The sequence below is a fragment of the Uloborus diversus genome, chromosome 8, assembly GCF_026930045.1.
Source record: "Uloborus diversus isolate 005 chromosome 8, Udiv.v.3.1, whole genome shotgun sequence".
Classification (NCBI taxonomy): Eukaryota; Metazoa; Arthropoda; class Arachnida; order Araneae; family Uloboridae; genus Uloborus; species Uloborus diversus.
In genome coordinates this window covers 94,878,115-94,903,637 of record NC_072738.1, presented here as the reverse complement: position 1 = coordinate 94,903,637, position 25,523 = coordinate 94,878,115, and the positions used below count along the sequence as shown (strand labels likewise).

Here is a 25,523-nt window from a genome sequence, read left to right as displayed (position 1 = left end):
TAGGCTCGGTTTGGTAGCTTGTTGATTTTCTATTCTACAAGTGTATGGCATCTCTAGAATTTAGAAAGTGAAATTGTTGGATGCCCCCAACTATGAAATTTTTAGTTGGTAAATAACGATAAATAAATTAAAATGGCCAGAAACAAAAGTGTGAAGCATGGAAAAGTATCAATCAAACAAAGCAATACCAATACTATTCAAAAAGGGAAAAAAAAATATTACTAGTTTATAAAGTATACATTCATTTTTGAGGATTGTGATCTTATTATATATATATATATCAAATTAATTATTATTATTATTATTTGAAATAATCGGAACATTTTTAAAGGGATATTTTTTACAATTGAATCATACTTACTAAATGAATTGTTGGAAAGATTTCAGGTTCAATCCAAACAATATTAATACTTTGAAAATCAGTGTTGTTATGTGTTGTTTCTAAACTAATCTGGTTATTAATCGATAGAAATGTCCTCCCAGGGAAGATGCTTCAGCCTCCGACAGCCAATCCTAATAATTTACTTGGATCCATCAGCTGAAAAGAGATAAAAAGAATGTATATGTATAATGACTAATAAACATTTCAAAGTTTGTTAAATTTATTATAAAATATCAACTGTTAGGAATAGTGGATATGGCTTTCCCAGATTTGAGTGCTTTGTGTCCCTGAAGTTAACAATAATTGCTTGTTTATAAAAAATCCAATTAATAAACAAAATGAGTAAGGGAGAATCTTAGCCAGTTTGTTGAATATACATACTTACTAGGGACTGTATTGAATTTGTTTTTCCAGGAAATAAAATAGAAATGTGGTTCTCATTTTATATATCGAGGGGCTGAATATGATGGTTGGGGTCTAATTTTGTGCAATTTTTTTTCATTTTTGAGACGTACAAGATTGAAATTTAGCATATACTGTTGAGTCTCGACTTACGCAAGGGATGCATTCTGAGACTTTTCGCATAAGTCAAAATTTTACGTTGTAGAAAAGGGTATGCATACAATTCATATTAATGCACCCATTTTTGACATTTATGAACATCCTTCAAACTGCTTTAATCCAATTCTTAACTGTTACCGTTTTTATGCATAAAAAACTGAATTTTTACTGTATTTCAAAAAATATGTGTTGCTCAACAAAAAATACTGCAAGGATGAACAAAATCAATGGGATAGAGAGGTATAAAATGAAATTGTACGGTATGTTTAGTATATGTACTAATAAAATGCATCACTCTAATTTTTTTTTAGCAGTAGATACAACAATGATATTTCACCCACTTTTTAGTTGTTCAAGCATAGCAGAAATCTTTACCTTTCCTTTAATTGACAAAATTTTTTTTCTTTTTCATTTCATTTTCAAACTTTAGATTATCAACATGTTTAAGTTAAATTATATTTTATAAACTTCATATTTAGAATGAAATAAAGAAATGAAAGATGTAAAGTGGTTTTTTGTTTACAACAACAAAGTGATGTTTAGACTAGTACAGTAAAGGGGAACTTCTGCTTTCAGCGATGCAAAATGGAAAATTTATTCATGAAACCAATGTTTAGTAGCCAATAACAAAACCTTGCGAGTTCATTTCGAAAATTTTCGTGCTGTGGGAGAGGAATTTGCGTCAGCTCTAAAATTCCCTATTCTTGAAAAACTTACGATATAGCCATTTCACCTAAGTTGAATAAATAAAAAAAGCATAATAAAAGTAAGAATTTTTTGAAGAGTTTTGATAAAAATGGAGAAAAACATGATGTCGTGCACAAACTTTTAAAATAAAGCACAGTATAAAGAGTTTAAATGGTTACTGTATATTCTTGCATAATCCCTAGTAATATAGTACAAGAAATGAAGTTAAAAGATAGGGGGCTCAATTTACACGCAGGGCTCCATACGGAAGAAGTTTCCCCAAACAATTCTTGGAACAGAAACACTCAAAAATGTGAACATTTTTCAAATTTTAGTCTATTTTTTTTTTAAATTAAGCACTAAAGAAGTAAATACTCAAATTGTGATTTACTTTTACTAATTAATATAAATATTAAATAATTTCAATAAAAGAGCATTTACTTGAAAAGAGCGAGAAATACCAAATTTTCCCAATGGTCATGTGAAAATAAATGTTAATTTTTAAAAATTAAGGATGTTATGTTGGCTACAGATCAAAATGTTATTAACAACAATTAAAAGAAGCAACAATTAAAGGGGGGGGGAGTAGAGTTTTCAACATCAAAAATTCACTTTTTTTACGAATATTTTAAGGAAAATGGTTTGATTAAATTTACTAAAATCTTTTGTACATTATTATGTATGGTTTTAATAATCTTCTATAAATTTTTGATCAAAAAAATATCTGGTGACAGAGCTTTTCCCAGAGCACTTTCGGAGAAAGATGATTTGCGGTGTTCACTGTATCTCAGCTGACATTTATCTGAAATCAAATTCTATTTGAAATTAGTCAAAGTATTAATTAATCCTCCCCCCCCCCCCCCAACATTCTTCGATCTTTTTTTGTTTGACTTCAAAATTTTTCGTGGCCATTTGAAATAAAAAATGCTATTTTTCACGAAACATTCGGCTATTTTGTTAGAAAAAAACTCATAAAAAAAACTAAAACTCGACGTAGGGGGTGGGGGAGGCTTTATGTATGCAAAATGTGTACTAAATTTGAAATGAATCAGTCAATTGGTTTTAAAATGGGAGTGAACACAGACTTTGAAATATGGTTTTGAGAAAAACGAGTTTAAAGTTTTAGAAGCTAAAAAGCTTCAATTCCAGTTCCATAGAGTACAGTCCATATAGCAGCTTTGATTTCCTCAGCCTCATTTTTTTCATTACAGGGTTCATACTCTATTTGGATGAAAAAATTCCATGACTTTTCCAAGACTTTTTCATGACTTCAATGAAAATTTTCATGACCTCGTTACACGAAGAGAATAGCACTATTTAATCTCAAACTTGGTAATATTTGGAAATGAGCATTAGCAAAACGTCTATATGAATGCTGCCGCCTCATTGAAGCACTTACTCGTAATAGAAAAAATATAAGTGCACGGTTAAAAAACTAAACTATTCTTGTCTTCAACAGATAAATTTTCATAAAGTAAAAATGCAGTGAAACGAATATGATGATGCTTAAATGTCTGATATTTTTTTTTTAAACAGGCAGAATGATATTGAATGGGACAAAGGTTGAATGAGTCATCACTAAGTTTCAATAAATTTGCTTCAAAAGTTACCTTTTAGTGTCAACAGTGCCTTTAATCATCCACGTAACTTGACAGTATTTTGGTTCTTTAAAGTAAAGCCACATAGTTTAGTTCTTTATGTTTCTAAACCAGATCTTTTTTGAAAAAAACATTCAGTAATGAATCAATCTTCTGATTCAAAAGTATATTTGGTTTGTTTACAAATTTGCATATTTTCAAATGCATATAAATTAATAGGTTCAGAAATTCCAGAACACTTTTAATTCCCGACATTGAACGTAGTAGTGGGTTGCATGGATTAGTTTTGCATGCCGTATGTTGGGCACTACTGTTTTAGAGCATTAGAATTCCTCTTTTTCTGTATTCTATCGCCGGACTTATAGATCTTTATTTTCTAAAACAATCAACAAATTAAGATAAACTCTGATAAATTTAATGATAAAGGCCTTACGAGTGATGGAATTGAATTTGCATGCAATTGAATTGCTTTTTTTTTTTTTTGAGTGGGAGTGGCAAAACTAAGAAGGTGAAATTTTGCTACTACAGAATATGAAACATAAGAAGTGTTGAAAATAACAGAAAATTCAAAATAAGTGATGTCCAGGCAGTAAAATCACATCGCAAAAAATGGCAAGCGGCTGCGACAGAAGAGGATGCAATGAGATTTCAAAATTCAGATTTGATTTTTGGAACGTTCAATTTTCCACTTTTAAAGCTTTTATGTGCTATACTGTTAAATCACTCAAGATTTTTAATGCTCCTTTAGCTACTGTTCCATTCTCTTTGTCCAGGACATTTTTCCATGACTTAAAAAAAAAATTCCATGACTTTCACTGAAAATTTCAATTTTCCATGACCTTTCCAGGTCTGAAATTCTGTTATTTTTTTTCCATGACTTTCCAGGATTTCCATGACCCGTACGAACCCTGTCATTATTTATCTATAGTATATTTAACTAACCGCAAGCAAGCAGCACCGACATTCTGAGCGTCTGCAGCTGTCAGAATTGCTGCATTCTTTCACAGCAGTCGGAGCTACAGTTTGAGGGAGTGGAGACTTGTGTGATATTTTTGAGAATTTTGCTTTAAACGACTTGAAATTTTGGGAATATATTTTTGAAATGTTTAACTACAAGACAAAACAAAAAATTAAAAAAAAAAATCACTTTTTTGAAACTGCAAAACTCTACCCCTCTCCTCCCCCCCCCCCAAAAAAAATTGCATCAACAAAACAAACCCTTTATAAAAGTAACAACTGAAGTCATAAAAACTTTTTGCCCAAAAGTATAAAAATCTGACAGTTTCTATTGTAAACATGATCCTTACATTTCATTTTCATTCTTCGGGTCCCCAACTCGTTTGAGGCAGCAAGAAACAAAAGGATGCAGGAATGTGCCAGCTGTGCCAATCACCAATCCTGTGCCAAACTGCTACAACATACCGCAAAATGTACTTTTCTGCGCCAAAATCAAACAAACATGGGCTAAAAGAGTGATTTTGCATTTAATACTGTCGTTTCTACAGCATATTTGGCAGTTTTTGCAAATTATCATAAAGTTTATGCATTTGGAGCAGCTTTTTACGATTTTTTTGAGTTAAGTTCCGAATTTTTTAAGCATTTCAAAATCCGATTGCATCCACCTTTGAAAAACTCGATTGTTTTAATTTGCTATGTGATTACCACAGTGACTACCACTTTGACATCAATTTTTTTGCATTGACCATTATTTCAACCATTCTTATTTTTGTCTTCTTGCCACGCCCACTTGAAAATGTCAATCTAGTTGCACCCAAATTCATTTAAGGCAACGGTTCTCAAACTTTTTAGGCCACAGAACCCTTAGTGAATTTTGTTTGTGACTAAAAGACAAAATGTTAACGATCTAGGATTCAAATGATAAAGATGAAAAATGATCATCTTCCGATTACTTTCTTCTGCATAGAAAAAACTATTGATTACGGGAGAACGTTCATATTTTGCAATTAACACGTCTTATGGTGCGCTGAACCTACCTTAAACATTTTCCGAGACTATCTGTTCGTCTATTATATTTAGCATGTATTTGAGCAGCATGTGTTTAGCAGCAATTTGTGGATTCTCTTTTAATTTTTTGCACCTATTGCTCAAGAGAAGAACTTTGAATGCTTTTGTCATCCAGCATTACGGATATCCTCTTTCATCATTTAGTGCCTGTGCAATGTGCATCATTAGAACTTTGGCAAGACATGCATCCAACTTGGTTGTGATGATACATAAATTGAAATTCCTCCAAGACAGCAAATTGCGCCAACTTACCTGAGATAAATTGTGAACGTCAAAGGACCATGAAGGGAATACAAAACTTTTCATGATAAATTTTTTTATACAGTTCTGTTATAGACATGTAGGGGCCCCAAATATGCATTAACAGGTCATCAAACTTATAAATCTAGTTTTGCCTGTTTTTAAGGGACCCTAATGACAGCTTTTTTTAAATGCCTGACCAGGAGCTAAGCAATCTCAGTCCACTATCTCCAAAGGTATTGATTTGGGATGGAACCGTGGAAGGCTTTGACTACAACTGAGTGATCATGCACTATTCAAGTTAACGCACATGGCAGATCTTCGACCATTATCAATATCGGATCCGTGACCCTTTAGCCACAAACTCAGGTCAGTGCTTTACTGTGCTCAGCCTGTGTCTGTAGCACACTATTTAACTATGAGCTGAAAGCAACATTTTAAAAATTTATGAAGCACTATGAATAAAAAATACTACCTTCAATTTGGAATAAGACCCTATTAATGAAAACATAATTTTCCCATGAAATTGTTGCAAGTTTTATTACTGTCCCTGCAACTAATTACATTAATATGAAGAATGAAATTAATTCATTGTAAAACTGATAATAGCTACAAATTTTTACTTTATATCGGAATATTGAGTATGTACGGCAGGAGCAGAATTCAAAAACTAAATTTGTTTTTTGGGTACGCATAGGCTGGAATACTTGTTTTGCATTGATAAGTTGTTACAAGTGGAAGAAGTTTTGAGATAGAGCTTTGTTACTTTAGAACAGCATTCATTTTCAACATCAAATTAAAATTTATTATGTAAAACTGAATCAGAAAATTGGTTTAAAAACAGATGAACTCTGAAGTGCAATTATTATTCTTACTCGGGTATGGACAGTGTCATAGGTTTCTCAAATGAACAGCAATGGTTTTTACTATCATAAAATATGTAGTTGCACTGCGCTTTCTTCATAGAGATTGTTTCTGGTAGAAATTCCCTTTAAGAGAGCAAAACATTCTACGCTTTTAGGCTGGGAACACACAAATTCAGCTCTCTTTTTAACGCTGTTATTTTATCTCTCACGACAAATGTGGTTACTGTTTCCCTTTGAGTAAAAATAGTCACTTGGTTCAGTTCACTAAAAAAGTCAACAAAATATTTATCCGCCATCGTTCCACATGTAAAAGATTGAAAACAGCTAAAAATTTTGACGCCTTTTAGCTCCAGTTGCAAAACGTTCATTTCAACTGGAAATTCATACAACCTTATAAGAACTTTGGTTTTTGGTACCCAGCATATTTTGTACGAAAAAATGATCATTTTTAGTGCCTACCCATGTCTTCATAAATCTTCATAAGTAGTCATGACTGAAGAAAACAAGATTTGCAAAAAAAAAAAAAAAGATTTTGGAAGCTTTACCAAGAACTTTCCTCAAGTCAGATGGTATTTACTTGATTATGACATGGTGATGAAAACACTGTGATGACTACTACTTCATTCGGCAGCGACATTTCAGATTCTTAATATTGATTATTTCATTTTTTTTTAAACTAGTGGAAAATAAATTTATGCAACGGTTAACTCACGGAAGAACCCTTCTTATACTTCGGCGGAACCCAAGGGATCACACTTTGGGAAATGCTGTTTAAGGCAATGCCATCTCTAAAAATTAATATTGTTCACCAGTTTTTAACTTGCGTTCTTAAGATTTTAGGACAGAAAATTGATCTGAGGATTGATTTCTGAGGATAATTGATTTTATAAAAAGACTAATTTTAAGAACAGGCATACCTACACTAAAAAAAGATGTTTTGAAGTTTAAATGCTGTGAAAAATTGAATTACTACATTTATATGTTGTTTCAAGTTTTTCAAAACACAATTAATATTCCAACAAAACATGCACTTTTTTAATTTTAAGACAACGGTCTTAAAATGTTGTCACATTCATGTTCGGTTAACAGAACTGGAAAGTCAAGATTCAATATCTCTTGAAAAAGTTTGTAAATGGTTTTTGCAACATTCAACATTACTGCCTCTTTACTATAAAGTGCATCGTATGACATCGAGTATTTTTCTGACATCTGTTGAAGAGGGAAAATTTGTCACTACGATACCATCATCTTCTAAAACCAATTCCTCCAATTCTTGAACCGACAAAACTTTCAAATTTATTATATCTGTTTCAATGCTTAAAATATCATAACTGTCTTTTTCAATTTCTGTTATATGCTCTTAAAAATCTTGTTTTCATAAAAGCGCAAAAATAGCTTTATTAATGGATGGTTTTAGTATGTTTTGATATTATAATGATTCTGTCCTTCCTGATTTGATTTTAAAAAGCGGCTAATTTTATACTCCAGTGATTCGATAAGTGGCGATTACTGCATTGCTATTTTTTTTCCCTCCCAATACATTAGGATCCCCTTTCAACTTGGAGCAAGTCTCAACTCGATTTTTTTTTAAAATTTTATAGCTGCAAACATATTATATGCTCAAACAGGAGTAAAAAGTAAAAGGAAACTCACTGATGGATCATATAAATTATGTTCATCAATTTTGGAAAGCAAAGATCCTTTGTTGTTCTTGACAAAGGCTTCAATATCAGCAACTGTGGCAGGCTGGAAAATATGCAAAAAGACATTCAAATAAATATATAACACACAAAAATTCTTTCAAAAATAATGACATTTAAATAGGCATGTAATGCAATCGAAACATGCATTTTATGTATGCTCTAGTAATTGAGACGAAAATCATTTGCCCGCAAAACAAATTTTCAAAACTACTTATACAAATTCTTAGTTATTTTAAGATCTGAAACACATTTTTTGCAACTAACATTCTTTTTTTTTTTTAGTCCACAGCATTTTTCTTTATATATTGGGTGAAAAACCCATAAAAATACATATAGAAAACATACTATAAAACTGATGACATCATCCAAATATATATGTATGTAAATCAAAACATTAACACTCTCAATTAGAAAATGGGATTGTATGATTTTAGAGCAACGGTGTGCAACAGTAAATGACAGGACAAGACATTTTGTTGTAAAATGAATGGCCTGAAAGATAATTTCTACTTCATTCAAAAACCAATGATAAGAACTTTTACAATTTATTTCCTTAAAAGAACAGTGAAAAATTCAAATGTGATGTTCTGCTTGAATAGACCAGCAAAGTTTTTTTTTTTTTTTTTGAGTTTATAACATGATGAAATGAATAATATTAATAACAGGCACAAGTAGGTTATGTGCAATCTGACTCTGATGTAGCAACTTTAATGAAGATTTTTCTTTCAGTAGAAATTTCTTCTTAAAAATATCATGCAAGCCATTCATTATTGGAAAAAAAAATTTCAACTTCCAAAACTTTAAGAAAATATTCCTTGAAGTTTTGAAGATTGTATATGGCCTCTTCAAAGTTTAACTTTCAAAGTTCCGAGATAAGTTTTTGTGATTATCATCTTACTCGTATTAATCTGTTCCTTTATACAAAATTATGAGGACATTTTTGAACAACTCACAAAAGAATCATTATGAAATTGTAAACACAAAGTAAGTATTATTTCTGTTGTAAGTAAGTAAGAAATTGACATTCTATGACTTAAGGTAAAGTCCTTGCATTCATGAACAAAAGAAAACATATATGGGGAGATAACATTTCCGGGCTTATTGGCCGTGGTCTAATTGGAGTAAAATGACAGACGTTTCGGCTTGCTTTGCTGCAGCCATCATCAGTGGTTTGAGTTTGGTGAGACTGATTCCTGGCTTTGGTGGCTCCGGTATTTAAGCAAACTGCTGCTGTACTGCTGGTTCTGATTGGGAGGCGTTCTCAAGCCGCTGGGTGATCCTGGTACCTGATTGGATGGGATTCACAAGCCGTGGTGGCTACCAGTTTCTGATTGGATGGGACCACAGTAAGTTTTAGACTGTTGATGCTGCGCTTCGTAGTTCTGACATAAACTGATCCACAAGAACTACAAAATGCAGCATCAAGACATGCCTTTCTGAGTATGTTCGTCATTGCCGTTTAGGAAACTATGATAAGTCAGCCATAGCCGAACACAGCCAACAAGAAGGAGTCCACAACATCAAATTTAAAGTCACAGAAATCTTGGCTACAACATCTCATTACTTTGCCCGTCTTCATCGCAAAGCTATAGAAATTTTCAAAAACCCCTTTAATTTCAACAGAAAAGAGGTGAATTTCAATTTACCAAAATCATGGCACCATACCCTTAGATCCGCTCGCCACAACAGTCTAAAACAGACTGTGGTCCCATCCAATCAGAAACCGGTAGCCACCACGGCTTGTGAATCCCATCCAATCAGGTACCAGGACCACCCAGTGGCTTGAATCTCATCCAATCAGGAACCTTATTCCACCAGCGGCTTGAGAACGCCTCCCAATCAGGACCAGCAGTACAGCAGCAGTTTGCTTAAATACCGGAGCCACTGAAGCCAGGAATCAGTCTCACCAAACTCAAACCACTTATGATGGTTGCAGCAATGCAAGCCGAAATGTCTGGAATTTCTACCCCAATTAGACCACGGCCAATAAGTCCGGAAATGTTATCTCCCCATATTGACGCCGGCCGTGAAAGCCTTAAACAGTATTTAAAAGAAAACATACTTCTGAAAGATTGTAAGTCTGCAACCTAATCTGTCTTTTCTTTTTTCACATTCCTCTCTTATTTATAATGCTTTTCTTAAATTGAATGGCAATACAGTAAAAGCCTGACTATTGAACACTTTCAGAACCAGAGTATTGTTGTAGCATGACAACATGTAAAAAATCAAGCAGTAAAAGAAGGAAGATTGTGATACTAACAAAAAGAAAAGAAAAAAAAAATCTTGGGAAAATTATGAGAAACAGAAAGTGTGTGTCATAAATAGTGATGTGGATCGGGTAAATACCCAGTGGGTAGGTAAATATTTTTTGGGTATTTACCCAAGGCCTGGGTAAATACCCAAAAACTGGGTATTTTATAAAAAAATGCAAAGAGTGAGTCGGAATTTTTTTTAAAAATCTAAATATGAAATAATTGGTAAAACTGATACATACATATGTATTACACAGTTTATAATATTTTTTTACTGGAAGACTTGATAAAATTATGAAAGAAACATATCGTGAACCAAAGAATCTTTCGTTTCAATGTCATAATTGGACAAGTATAAGCAATTCAATGATGAACTTTAGTATTTCAAAATCACAATCTAGATTAGTCATATACAAAATGGAAAAAAAAAAAAAAGGAAGCATGAGGGATGCTTGGAAGAATTTACTGAGAAGTTATTAAGACTATGATGTTATTTATTTATTTATGCTATTGCTGTTTAAGTGATAACGTGGCAAATATAGAAACAGCTTCCACATTAATAAGCAAAAAAAAAAATCTAAATATTGTTTTTTGTTGCCTGGCTCGTTTGCATTTGCTCCCCAGTACTTCATGATGAAAATTTATTCGAACTATTTTTAATACATGCAATTAGTGATGTCAGGTGAGAAGGTAAATATTTTTTTGGGTATTTATCCGAAGGCAGGGTAAGTCCCCTAGTAGTTGCACATTTTGCCAAAAAAAACTTTAGGTGGTATCAAAAGGTGATGATTTTCTATTTAAAACATTAACTGTAAAATGAAAGATTAAAACTATAAAAATTTATATATTATAATTTCTTTAATTAAAGGCGTGATGAAGTCCTATCAAAAAAACTGTCAGAATTTAGAATGAACTATTCTAAAACTTTAATAGGATGGCAGGATATTTTATCTTTTTATGGAGTAAAGCAAAGGGATTTAAGTTTAATTTTGTCACATAGAAGGAGCTAGCACAACTTTTTCATAATATCATGCAACTAGTTAGTTTTGGCTTTGAGTTGCAATCAGTTTGTCTAAAGCCTCCTAAATATTAAATGTCTATCACATTTGCTTTAAAAGTGATCCTCCGTCGGTACACGAACAACGCTATTATCTGACTGCAATACATGGATGGTGTTGCTATGACGATGGATCCAAACAATTCAAATCAAATCATTAATTGGTTAATTTTAAATTTTATATTTAGAAGTTAACCAATTGTTTTCTTCACTTTTAATTTCTAATGCTTTCAACCTTCGATAGTTGGCAGTAGCCAGAAGACTGAAATTATCTGAAATTACTGGAATCATTTTGCTCTATGTTAAAAAGGAGAACGCGATAAGCATTTAGTATTTAGGAGGCGGAAGTTTGTCACTCACTTTGTATTTGTAGTGGTAAAAGTTTAAATTTTGCTTTGAAAAGTGAAAAACAAAAAAGAAAGATGGGGGCATTGATTAGGCATATCTAACGCATTTAATGTGAATACCATATTAGATTGCTAAGTTGTTTCACACACTAATTCTTTAAATATGTGATCAAAATACAATTTTTGGGCAAAAACTTATTGTTTTGTATATGGTTGGTTATATATTTACCAGGGTTGGCTTTCTGTCGGCAGAAACTAGTTTCTGCCCTGCCGGTGGCAAATACTGGTTTTAACCGGTAAAAACCGGCAGAAACTGGCAAAAATTAAAAAGTATCTTTATTAATTCAAGTAAGTACAAAATGATATTTGTTTAAGTGAACTAAAAAATGTAATTCTATTTCATCATTGTAAAAAATAAAACTCATTGCCCTTGATTTAGTTTGATCAGAAAGAGAACTGTTAAACTGCAGATGCTCGTAACATTTGTATTGATCTAAAGGACGAGAATCTTAAGGGCACTTAAGAAAAAGAAGTGACATACAGAATTAAACAGGCAGTTACTGGTTGTCATTTGCTAGCTTACACGCATCATCTAAAAGTCTTGGGATTAAAATTATCATGTGCTCAAGAAGAAAATGCCCGAATTTTACTTGCCGACAGTAACCTCGATTTTATACCTAATATCACAGCTTTTCAAAACAAATTGACCCTATTTCCCAAAACTTATTTTTTCAGTCAAGTTTTAAAACCACCTCAGTTACTACATAATGGACCAGTTTAAAAAATATATACAATTGATGAAAGTTTCATGAATCTTTGCTGGATCCTTGATGGCATGCCATCCAGTTCTTCTGTTGCGAGAGTATTCTGTAATTTCTCCTCTATTCATATTAAATTAAGAAATCATTTACTTTTTCAATCCACCTTTTCGTAGAGACAGCTGCAGAGTCAAAAAACATAATGTTTGATTTTTAATGATATTGTAATTAAAGTGTTCTTTTGCTAACATTTCATTATTTTCCTGTGCTAAATTCCTATTGGGTATCAAAGATTTCTTTTATGACATTTTTTGAGTTTTTGCCAGGGGGTTTTTGCCATGCCGGTTTTAACCGGTTTCTACCAGTGGTTTTAACCACCTCGGCAGAAACTAACCAACCCTGATATATACATAGTGGAATACAGACAGAAAAGTTACAGACAGAAAAGTATTTTAGTTGAATATAAATTTTTGAAATAAATACCCGGGTAAATACCCATTTTGGGTATTTACCCACGTATATTACCCTGGGTATTTACCCCTAAAAATAAATACCCAGGTATTTTACATCACTAGTCATAAAGTAGCTTTAAGAAAAGAAAGATGAAACTTATACTTACATTTTGTGGACATGCTATAGAAGTCTTACTAAATGGTTTAACAAGATTTATTTGCCCTACTGTAGTCAGTTTGAGGTGTTTGGCAACCTAAGAGGGAAAATAGATGAATAACGTTATTTCTTTCTCAGTATTTGAAATGAAAGCAATTTATATCTATTGTAAAAGGTTATTTTATAATAAATGAGAGGAAACAAGATTTTCTCCGAGAACTATACAAAGATTGGCCACTGATTACTTGTAACAGCTTAGAGTTGGCCTAAATTCAGAGGTTAACACTAAGCAAGAACGGAAAAAAAAAAAAAATATTGTTCACTTTTAAAAGAATGCAAAATTATTCACTTCATAAGTACACAAAAGTTGAAACATGAAAAAAAAAGGTAACATTTTTAATAGTTTTAATTGTTGTTGATTGACCGTCTATTTATACATTATTTTTTGAATAGTTACAATGAACTTTTTTCGGGAGTATAAAAAAACACTATTCATAACAATTTACAGCAAGAACAAAAACATGTACTTCATAAAAATTTATGCAAACTTGTGAAAAATGTTTTAGATCAAGAGCAAAAATAATATTTCATAAAAATCTGTTAACCTTGTTTAAGTTTCAGAATTTTGTGCCAAGTTACAAGATTGAATGTCATTATCAGTTTGATCATTTCATAAATAAGTCATCTCTTGCATAACAGCATATCTTCAGTTAATATCAAAAAGAATTTCATAAATTTTCAGCTCCAAGCCACAAAACTTTTCCAAAAATCCTGACTTTTAATAGCTTGAGGAAAATTTATAAATAGCACAAAGGTTGTAGATTGAACAGAAATGTGAGAGGGAAAAAAATATTTTTTAAAGTTTCTATAAAAAATTATGTTAAAATCCTTCAAAAATGTGAGCAGGGGTCTGTCCAGGATTTTTCACAGGGTCCGTTTTTTGTGAAAAATCAAACAATTTTGTGAAAAATGAATTAATTTTGTGAAAAATCAAAAAATTTTGCAAAAAAAAAAAATAGTCAAAACAAAATTTTACAATTTAGAGATGACACAAACGGCATCAATTAAACTTAAAGTTGAGTGTTTTCCTCTTCTACGTCGATAAAATCATTCTGGATTTTTTTTCTGATATTTGGCGGGGGGGGGGGGGGCATCGCTGCTTCAAGTATCAATATTTATCTACCATTCTACATTCATTATGTTAAACTATACTAGATATATTTCTGTACAGTACTTAAAATAATTGTAACAAAAATATGAATAAATAAAATAAAATTCAGAATAGGGTTCAGCATTCAACTTTTTGACCCAAGACATTCTTAAAAAGCAAAGAATTTCGTTTAAAACTTATAAATTCCGTGATTTTAACAAAAATAAAAAGATATTTCAATTGTTTACCTCTTAACAAAGCGTTATAATCATCAAAATTTCGTAAAATCGGATTCCCATAGCGGATGCAAAGAGATCGCAATTCTCAAAGTGAAGGCATCAAAAGTATAAAAACGGCTTGTAAAAGAAATGTTTTTGATAAAATTATTTTTAAATTGCATTTTAGAGTCCTATGATAAACATATCATTAATATCTGTGGACACAGTTGACCCAAAAAATAAAATAAAATAAACCATCTATTCAGCATTTTAATTTTTGACTCATAACAGAAAATGGAATTTTGCTTTAAAAACTTGAAATGAGAGTTCTAACAGAAATAAAGAGACTTTTCATTTATTTGAATGCTAATAAAGCGAAGTTAGCTTGAAAAAAGAACAAAATATGATTCTCATATCGGATGTTAAAAGATTGCATTTTTCAAAATGTAGACATCTAAAGAAAAAAAAAACAGTAATTAAAAGAGTTTATTTAAAGTTAATCATCCTTGTTAGCATCGAAAAATCAAAACCCATATAATTTTCTCCCAAAATAACAATTAAAAATCGCACCGCACCCTAAAAACGCAAATATTGACAAGCTGGCAAAATGATGAAAATATTTCCTAATCAAGTCATTATAAAGGTTCAACGCCAGACGCTAAGTGGTGATAATTTTGAAGTTGGTATCCCTATCTGAAGCGATCACATTTTTTCCTCACCCTTACTATCTCTTTGCAGTTCTAAGTTCATGTTGCAGATATATATTATTATTGTTTATTAAATCATGAGTGGAGAAAAGTGCTTACCAATGCCTTTTCAGAAAAGTTTACAAAAACTCCGCTGCTAATTAGCTGTGATAAAACAAACAACCATTATATCTACTTGGCAGTAGCAATTATTTATCGCTTGCAGGAGCATCCCAAGAGTGCCGATTTTTTTTTTCCTCAAAATTAGCCGATTTTGTATAAGCTGATCCCTCTAATTTGACTTAAAAAAAGGTTCCAAAAATTATCGGTTTATACACAGAAATATGCGTTATTTTGCTTTCAGATTTGCTCTTTCAATAAACAATTTGTAACAGATCCGATCTTGTTTATCAGAATTTCGTGAAGGGTCCGTTTTGTTTGATCGGGATTTTGTGAAAGGTCCGTTTTGGTTGATCGGATTTTTGTGAAGGGTCCGTTAACGGACCCAAATATTCTCTGGCCAGACCCCTGGTGAGACAGATATTGCTAGCATTAATCTTTTGGAAAGTAATTTGACCGCATTCCACTTTACTCACCAGTTTGATATTTCTGTTCTAATATAGTACCAAAATTTGAAAGGTGAAAAGGGCATTGTCTCTTCAGAACTGTTTTCCATTCATGCAATTAATAAATTTTGAATCTATAATTTGTGTTATCTTTATTCCTGTGCTGAATGTTTTAGTGCCCTAGTTGGCCAGGCATCCTAAACTAAGATTTAATCAAAAAGCAGGTTGGGAAAAAAGGTGGCATGAGGGACTAAATTAAGGAAATAAACAAAATCTCTTCACAGTTTTAAGTTCTCATTTAAGTCAATACAAATCAATAAAAAATATAATTAGTTCTGGCAAATAAAAAAAATAATAATAAAGCAAAAAGGAAAAATAAATATGTTTAAAAAATTGACTAGGAAGCATTTCTAGACTTTCAGCAGAAAAATACCTATGAGTAGACACTAACAAAATAAGCCACAAAAAGTATGCTATAATTCAATATAATTCAAACTTAGGTGTGTAATTGAGTTGCAAAAAAAAAAAAAAAAACACAAACTGTTGTGGAAAATCTCCATAAAAATCCTCGAGTATACCTGTGCGCAAGAGGGCGCTTTTCGATATGCAAATTTTCCACCTCTCGGCTCAATTTAAGTTAGATGTCTTTCTGTTCATGTATCGTGGATTCGTGGCATTCGATAGCTTGATTTTTGTTGATGTTGGTCGTCTCGTGGCAGTTCGAATAGCAAGGGCAATTTGGAAGCCCTTTCGTATGTAGAATCCAAATAAAGTTAATTTAGTTTTTAGATAGTTGCCTTAACATTTTCTTTATGGTGCATCGGCCGCAAGGTACGCATAACCGTTTGATAGTTAGAATTCGTCGAGTAGTGATATGTTATATTGACATCGTTGTTGTTTCGTACCATTGGACATAGTAACTGAAGAAATTTGGGTGAGTTATTTGTTTTCAATTTGTATGTCAATTAATATGGATGCTGAAAAGATAAAAAAAATAAGCGTAAAGCGCTTAAATGCAGTGCCACTAAGTTCGTTAAAAGTTTAGACGTAACTTTAGTAAATGAAACTAATGTGCATAATTTAGAAGTATTATATAATCAATTAATTGATAAAATTGACTGTCTTGCGAAAACTTTGGGAGAAGAACGGGTTTTCTACTGAAACGTCATCAAACCCAATTGGTCAAAACATGATAAACTATAAAGTATTAGGCATTTCCTGGGACGCTGACAGGGATTTGTTTTATTTTAACGTAGAAAATCTGATATCCCTTGTATCAAAAGGAATTGATACAAAAAGATTCCTGTTGCAAGTTGCTGGTCGAATTTTTGATCCTATAGGATTTGTAGCTCCTTACGTAATTCGTTTGAAGATTCTCATTCAACGCGTCTGGGAAATGGGTCTTCTTTGGGACCAGGAAATGCCCCAAGTTATCAAAAAACCTTTCAGACAATGGTGTCTTGAACTGAAGGACTTAAGTTTAGTTGAAATCCCTCGCTTTCATCATTTCACGGACTCCTACACAGTTGATGTGCAACTGCACTCCTTTTCGGATGCATCTAAAAAGGCCTACGGAACTGTAATATATTTTCGAGTCATTAAGACTGACAGGACTATAACGACTAGTTTTATCACTTCCAAGAGCAGGGTTGCCCCGTTAAAGACTCTTTCTTTGCCGAGGTTGGAATTGATGGGAGCACTGCTTTCTGCCAGGTTGTGTGCTAAAGTCTCTAAAGGATTCCTCTATAGTTTACCATTGGATTAGAGGGGAACCGTCCTGTTACAAACCTTTCGTCAAAAATAGGATAGAAGAGATTCAAAGACTGACTGAACCACCGAAATGGAATTTTTGTCCTGGGAGGGACAATCCAAGCGATATTGTAAGCAGAGGAATATCTGTTCGGGAATTGAAAGATAGTCAACTTTGGTGGCACGGACCACCCTGGCATAGCCAAACCGAGCAGTTTTGGCCAAAAATAGAGGCCCAAAACGTCAGCAATCATGACCTAGAACTAAAGAGTAAATTTAGAGAAGTTTCGCAAAATGAAGTAATCCTCGAAAATCGCGAAAAGCTCATTAACATTGATAAATTTAGCAGTTATCTCAAACTATTGCGAGTAACTGCCTTCGTATTTCGATTTGTACACAACGCAAGAAATACGTCGAAAAATAAAAGTGCTCTCGAAACAGATGAGCTTAAATTGTCTGAAGAATACTGGATTAAAGAAACCCAGAAAGAAGCTTATTGGTTAGAAATAGTCGATTTAGAAAAATCTCTACAAGTTAGCGATAGTTCAAAAATTCGTTCTCTAGTACCTTTCTTAGATCCCAGGAATATTTTGCGAATAAAAGGGAGATTAGATGAATCAGAATTTTCTCTAGACGAGAAACAACCCATCCTTTTACCAAAAAACTCTAAATTTTCGGAATTATTAATCTTACATGAGCATACTAAGAACTTTCATATCGGAGTAACAGCTACTCTAGTAATACAAATACAAATACAAATGTGACGACCAGCAACAGGCTCTGGGCCCAGCTAGGCTGGTCCTAGTCAATTAATTAGTCCCCAATGAAGATCAATGGCCCTCTTAAAGCTATCCACTCCCTTGCTCATTACCGCCTCTTCCGGTAAGCTATTCCAAGTGCCCACGACCCTGCTAAAGTAGTAGTTTTTCCTGATTTCCAAGTTAGCCTGAGATTTAAATAGCTTAAAACAATGACCCCTTGTCCTGCTTTCCCCGCAAAAATTTAATCCATTTACATCTTTCATTTTGATAAATTTAAATAACTGAATCATGTCCCCTCTGACTCTCCTTTGCTCCAGGCTATACATGTTAAGCCTATTAAGTCTGGTATCATAATCTAAATCTGAGAGTCCCCTTACTAATTTAGTTACCCTTCTTTGAACCCTTTCCAATACAAAAATATCTTTCTTCAGATAAGGCGACCAAAACTGAACAGCATACTCCAAATGAGGTCTTACTAAACTCCTATATAAAGGCAGAAGAACTTTCTTAGATTTGTTTGAAATAGACCTATTGATGAACCCAAGCATTTTGTTGGCTTTGTTACTAGCAATACTGCACTGTTGACTAAACTTGAAGTCCTGATTTATAAAGACACCCAGATCCATAACATTTTCCGCCTGATTTATGACTGAACCCTGTAAACGATATCTCATACGCTTATTTCCATGACCTAAGTGTAGCACTTGACATTTCCCTACATTAACTGCCATACCCCATTTATCTGCCCACTTAGTAATATGATCTAAATCCTCTTGCAGCTGTTTTACTTGTTCTTCATTTTCGACAATCCCCATAACTTTTACATCGTCAGCAAAACAATTCATGCTTCCAGAAATATTTTCATTGATGTCATTCATAAATATAATAAACAAAAGAGGCCCTAAAACTGATCCCTGAGGAACCCCACTTAAAACATCACTCCAATTAGAATGATTTCCTCTCACAACTACTCTTTGCTTCCTACCAGTAAGCCAATTTCTAACCCAAAGTAAAGTTTTTCCTCCTATTCCAATGTCAGCTAACTTGCTGAGAAGAGCAACATGCGGTACCTTGTCAAAAGCTTTTTGAAAATCAATATAAACAACATCCACACATTTTTTGTTATCTAAAGCTGAGGTAACCTTGTCGTAGAAATGCAATAAATTAGTAGTACAGGATTTACCTTTCCTGAAACTTAGAAGGGGTGCTTGAATGCTTAGAAGAAAGTTTTGGATAGCGAAGGGGAGACAACTCGTGAAGAAAGTACTTAGAAAATGCTTCATTTGTAGAAAATACAAATCCAAACCAGCAAACGAAATAACAGCGCAACTTCCGAAAGACAGAATCGTAGAAAATCCACCTTTCGAAATTTGTGGCCTTGATTTTGCAGGAGCTATACTTTACAAATGTGATAAGGAAGTTAAAAAGGCTTATTTTGCAATTTTCACCTGTGCTGTAACTAGAGGAATTCACTTAGAATTAGTGTCCTCCATGTCTACAAAGCATTTCTTACTAGCCTTTAGAAGATTCATTTCCAGGCGAGGTAGTTGTAGCGCTGTTTATTCGGATAATGCAAAATCATTCAAAGCCGCAAATAAAGATCTAATGTGCTTCTATGACATTCTACAAGATTCGGAATTTAAAGATTTTATATCTTCACGTGGCATTAATTGGAAGTTTATCGTAGAAAGGGCGCCCTGGTGGGGCGGATTTTACGAACGTCTCGTAAAATCAGTGAAAGATCCACTCAGAAAAGTTCTCGGAAAAGCTCTTCTCACGTTTGAAGAACTTTCAACTGTTTTGACTGAAATCGAATACGTCGTTAATTCGAGACCTTTAACATACGTTACTGATAATTTTTCTGAGCCCAAGTCATTAACTCCTCTTGACTTTTTGCAATATGGAAGGAAAAATCACGACTATCCATTTAATTTTGCTGAGTTAGTTAATCGAGTGTCAACAAGAGAGTCCTTGTTAAAAAGAAAGCAGTATCAAACGACACTTTTGAAACATTTTTGGGTTAAATGGAAAGAACTATATCTACTTAATTTGAAAACAGTTCACCATTTCAAATCGCCTAACGTTCACAAAGAAGTAAAGATGAATGATGTAGTGCTCGTCGAAGGAACTTCAAAATCTAAACTACTATGGGACTTGGGAATCGTTCAAGAAACTTTTCAAGGTAGAGATGGACATATCAGAGCTTGTGTCGTCAAAACCAAAAAGGGACTTTTCAGAAAACCTGTGCAGCTGATATATCCCCTTGAACTTTGTGAATGAACTGGTTTCACGTATCCTTTTTATGATTAATCAGTCGAAAAGTTTATTGAAAATAATTTGTTTTAAACTCTTTTTTTTCCCTTCAAAATTTTGAAGTATTTGTAATGTTGGACTTTAACTTCTTAAAATAATTTGCTTAAATATTTCATTAATTTTGGAAAAAAAAAACTCTTGTTTATAGTAAAATTAATTTTGTTAACTTAAGTTTAAAATTGTAAATATGTCTGAACAAAAAATTCAAAAATAGAAATTACATTTTATATAAGTTTGTAACCATATAGTTTATGGTATTTTAATCTTTATAATTTAGCAAACTATAGTTATTGCATTCGTTATTGTTTACTAAGGAGAAGAATTTCCTTATGTATTTGCCTTTGTTATAGTTCTTTTTATAGGTTCTATTGATGAACTCTTGGAGTTCATGGTGGGGAGCTGTGGAAAATCTCCATAAAAATCCTCGAGTATACCTGTGCGCAAGAGGGCGCTTTTCGATATGCAAATTTTCCACCTCTCGGCTCAATTTAAGTTAGATGTCTTTCTGTTCATGTATCGTGGATTCGTGGCATTCGATAGCTTGATTTTTGTTGATGTTGGTCGTCTCGTGGCAGTTCGAATAGCAAGGGCAATTTGGAAGCCCTTTCGTATGTAGAATCCAAATAAAGTTAATTTAGTTTTTAGATAGTTGCCTTAACATTTTCTTTAACTGTTATCAAACAAGAAATAACATTCATATCCAGTTGCCATTGTTATCAATTTATTTCCTAAAACTTGATCAAGATGTTGAGCAAAAGTATAAGCAATGCAAAGAGTTTATCCAGAAAAAAAAGAAAATAAATTAATTAATTAAATTACAGTTTATTTGCATACATAAATGTAATTGAAAATTGCAGCAATTTACTACAAAAGTTAAAAAGAAGAAAAAAGCTTAAAACTTCACATCAAAATCCTCTAATAGAGATTTAACACTAAATGGAAAAGAAATGTATATACAGTATAACTTTGATTTAACACTATCAAATTTAACGATTTTCTCGATTTAGTGATGCATTTCACTGGTCCGGATTTGGCTGCATTGAATGTCCATGCACCTCAATTTAACGATAACTTTTTCCAGTCCTTTGACAAATGTTAAATTGGGGATATACTGTATATATATGTAATAAAAATAATAGGGGTCTTTTCTGATTCTTTTCCTTCTTTAATCCAAATTAATCACTAAGAATTTTTTTTTTTCTATTTACGAAACTATTAGACAAAATTAAAAGTTATGAATAACTTAGAACAACGCTACTGTTGAAAATAAATAAAGGGATCTATCATTAAAAAATATACTTGATGAAGACACCAGCAGTTCGCTATGAAATAAGTACCTGCTACAATGATCTTTCACAAAAACAGGGTTATAATTTTGTTCATTAAGGATGCAACATGTTACAGTTGATTAATTTCTGTCAAGCTACTTACACCCTATAGTTTAGCAATGACAACAATTTGATTTTGCTCTTAAAAATTAAATGTTTAACAGTAAATGCCTATATCTTTTTCATTTTATGACACATAAAATATTTGGTATAAGTTAAGAGGGGAGGGGGGAAAAGAGAGTTGCTCTTTCATAAATTCTTTTTTTTTTTCGTCTTTTCTTGTAGTTAAATATTTTAAAATTTATTCCAAAATTTCAAGTCGATCAGATTAAAATTCTCAAAGTTGGGGAGTGGTTATCTTTTCTTCTTTACACTGTAGTTCCAACAGCTGTGGATGCTCAGTGTCAGTGCTGCTTATCTTCGGTTAGCTAAATATTATTAAATAAATATATATGTTAAAAAAAAAGAGGCCGAGGACATTGAAGTTGCTACAAGGACTGTACTGTATGGAGCTGGAATTGATAATTAGCGTAAGTTGAAAAAAAAGAAATCTTGACTTTTCTAGCTTCTAAAATTTTAAATGTGCTTTTCTTAAAACTACTTTTTTAAAGTTAGCGTTCAATCCCATTGTAAAACTACTTGGCCGACTCATTTTAAATTTGGTACATATAAAAAAAACCTTCCCAATTGGTGAGTTTTAGATTTGTTTTGTTTTGTTTTAAGGGGTATTTTACTTACAAAATGGCCGAATGTTTCATTAAAAATAGCACTTTTCATTTTAAATGGCCGCCAAAAATTAAGACCGTTGGGGGGGGGGAGGATTTATTAATACAATGACTAGACTCAAATGGTTTTTTATTTCTGATAACTGACAGGGGAGATATAGTGAACACAGCAAATTAATTGTCTTTTTCCAAAGGCACTCTGGGAAAAGCTGTCACTGGCTTATCTATGGATATTTTTTCATTAACATTTTATGGAACATTCTTAAAACCATATATGAACCATAAAAAATCATAAAGCTTAAAGAAGCTTTAATAAATTTAATCAAACCATTTTTCTGGAAAAAATTCATTAAAAAAGTGTATTTTTTAAGGTTTGGGGTCAAAATGTCGCCACCGAAATGTCGCGGGACAAAATGTCGCGGCCAAAATGTCGCCGTTCCAAAATGTCGCCGTTCCAAAATGTCGCCGGGCCGAAATGTCGCCGGGCCGAAATGTCGCTGGTCCAAAATGTCGCCGGTCCAAAATGTCGCCGATCCAAAATGTCGCCGGGACAAAATATCGCCTGTCCAAAATGTCGCCGGTCCAAAATGTCGCCGGTCCAAAATGTCGTCGGTCCAAAATGTCGCCGGGCCAAAATATTGCCGATCCAAAATGTCGCCGGTCCAAAATGTCGCCGGGCTAAAACGTCGCCTGTCCAAAATGTCGTCGGGCCAAAATGTCGCCTGTCCAAAATGTTGTAGATCCAAAATTCGTTTATTCAGTTGGTAAGAAAAATTTAAATGTACAAGAATGATGTTTAACACCAAATTTGCAGAATAAATGGTTACTGCCTTTAATGAATGTCTCCGTTAAAAATGGGACTGGACTAACTGAGTTTCATGATAAATTCTAAAAAGATTATTCCGTTTAGATTCGCAACTCTCCGCTGTTTTTCAGCAAACAAATAGAATACAAGCGTTACGTTATCTTATTTCTTGTGACTCGCTATCTACCAACTGTAAAACGTTCTGACGGCGTTCAGTTCTGACGTTCGCTAAATTATTTTAAACTTTTCTTCAAGAATAGTGTGCGTTTGTATGTGACCGATTTTTTGGGGACATTCTACGTCAAAACCTGTAGTAAGAATTCGAACGATACCCGCAAGTACCCATATATGATTTAGGGCTGCGTGGTTTTTTGCGTCAATTCCTTCAAGATAGTGGAGTAACTGAACGTTTTCATCGATATGCGTGACTGTCATTGCTCAAAAAATGATGAAGGGAATCAAATAAAATGTTAGGAAGCAGCAGGGGGACAGATTTTGGGCTCAATAACACCAGAGGGTGGAGCAATCGAATGTTTTTTCCTTTCTTTTTTATTATCTGTGATTGATATATCTCAAAAAGTAATACAGTAGACCCTCGTTTTCAGCGGGTTTATTTTACGCGGTTTCGATTATACGCGGTTGAAGATTTGACACCTTTATTTTATTTACGCAGATGAGTTTCGGTTTTACGCAGATGCGGCAATGCAAACAAGTAACATTTTCCCCTCTTTCAAAACCCAAGCTCCTAAAGATTGCAGATTACACGTAACTAACTGCATTTTGGCGTGCTAATAATCGAACTTGGGTCCTTGGAGACATTTTATGCGTTTGGTTCCAGAGCTTTTTCCATCAGAAGTAAAGTGATTAAACTCACACAGTTCAGAACTCACTGGAAGAAGAGCTTTTAGGAGTGACAAAGGAGGTCAAAACCAACGCGGATACCGACTCCGGTGACACACAACCAAAAACGCTCACATTGAAAATTTTCGAACCATCCGTAGACAATAGGAATGATCTTTCTGATTTGTTAGTGAAAGAAGATTCTATCATGGAAATGACGCAAGTGATCATGGATGAGTTAATGTTAAGCAAAGAATTGGAGGAAAAATTCTTAATGACTACCAAAATACTATCATAGTCAGCTCTTCTTCATAAACAGAACACGAAATTAGTTTGTTTTCTTTATGCATATTGTGCATAAAAATTGATATAAGTACACATTAAACTTATTATACAATTAGTCATCACTAGATTGAAGTATTTTTTTTAATCTACGGAACCTAATTCCTATTTTGACACTAATATTAGGTCTCAATTTACGCGGTTTCGATTTACGCAGCATTTCCGTGGAACATAACCCCCGCGTAAAACGAGGGTCCACTGTACAAGGGTTATGACAAAATTTGGGCTACAGGTATATCTTAAAAGGCGAGTGGCTCATTTATTTTTGGCTTCAGTCATCCCAAAAGGATGGATCACAGAATTATTTTTATCGTTATATGTGACTGCTATATCTCAAGAAGTGTTGCGAGGATTCATACAAAAATGTAGTATACAAGTGAAATTAAACGAAAACAAGCCTTATTTTCGTTCTAAGTTGAGTTTCGTAATCGTTTACGTGAGTCAGTGTAATTAAATAAACAATGAAAAATATACTGAATTTATATATGAGAGGTTGAGCATGATATCAATAAAAATCTAAATTAGCCGTGCATTCCTCTCATTTTTGTAGCACTTTAACTAGCGTGAGTGTTAAATAAAAACTGAGTTTGCATTCTTATATAATTTGGGTAGTAAAAATTCACTAATTAAAACAGCAATTTTTTCTGAGAGAGAAAAACTTATTTGTTTATTATTATTATTATCAATATTCTTTTCTTTCTGAATTACCAAGCTATATTGAGCTGGAACTATTACTTTTTGAAACTCATTTTAAAAATAAGTCTAGGTCAAAATTGATCTGAATAATCTCATTGATATCAGTTATTTCACCCTACATTATGAAATTTTTTCTTTTCTATTTAAAATTGGAAAATGTGATTAGCTGACAAGCGCTACTTCGCATGCGTGAAAGTATCCTCTTGAAAACCTTCAATAAAATAGCTGTTCTGAAATTGTCCCTTGATGTTCTATCGAA

General features: G+C 33.0%; 1 protein-coding gene across 1 annotated transcript in view; it reads right to left on the bottom strand.

Annotated features, from left to right (window-relative positions):
- The window catches only part of LOC129227628 (calsequestrin-1-like), a 75,435-nt gene that overhangs the window by 21,924 nt on the left and 27,988 nt on the right, over nt 1–25,523 (bottom strand). Inside the window, 5 exon segments of the mRNA XM_054862217.1 lie at nt 362–442; nt 445–498; nt 500–538; nt 8,013–8,105; nt 13,096–13,182. Of these exon segments, the coding sequence (XP_054718192.1) occupies nt 362–442; nt 445–498; nt 500–538; nt 8,013–8,105; nt 13,096–13,182 (354 nt within the window).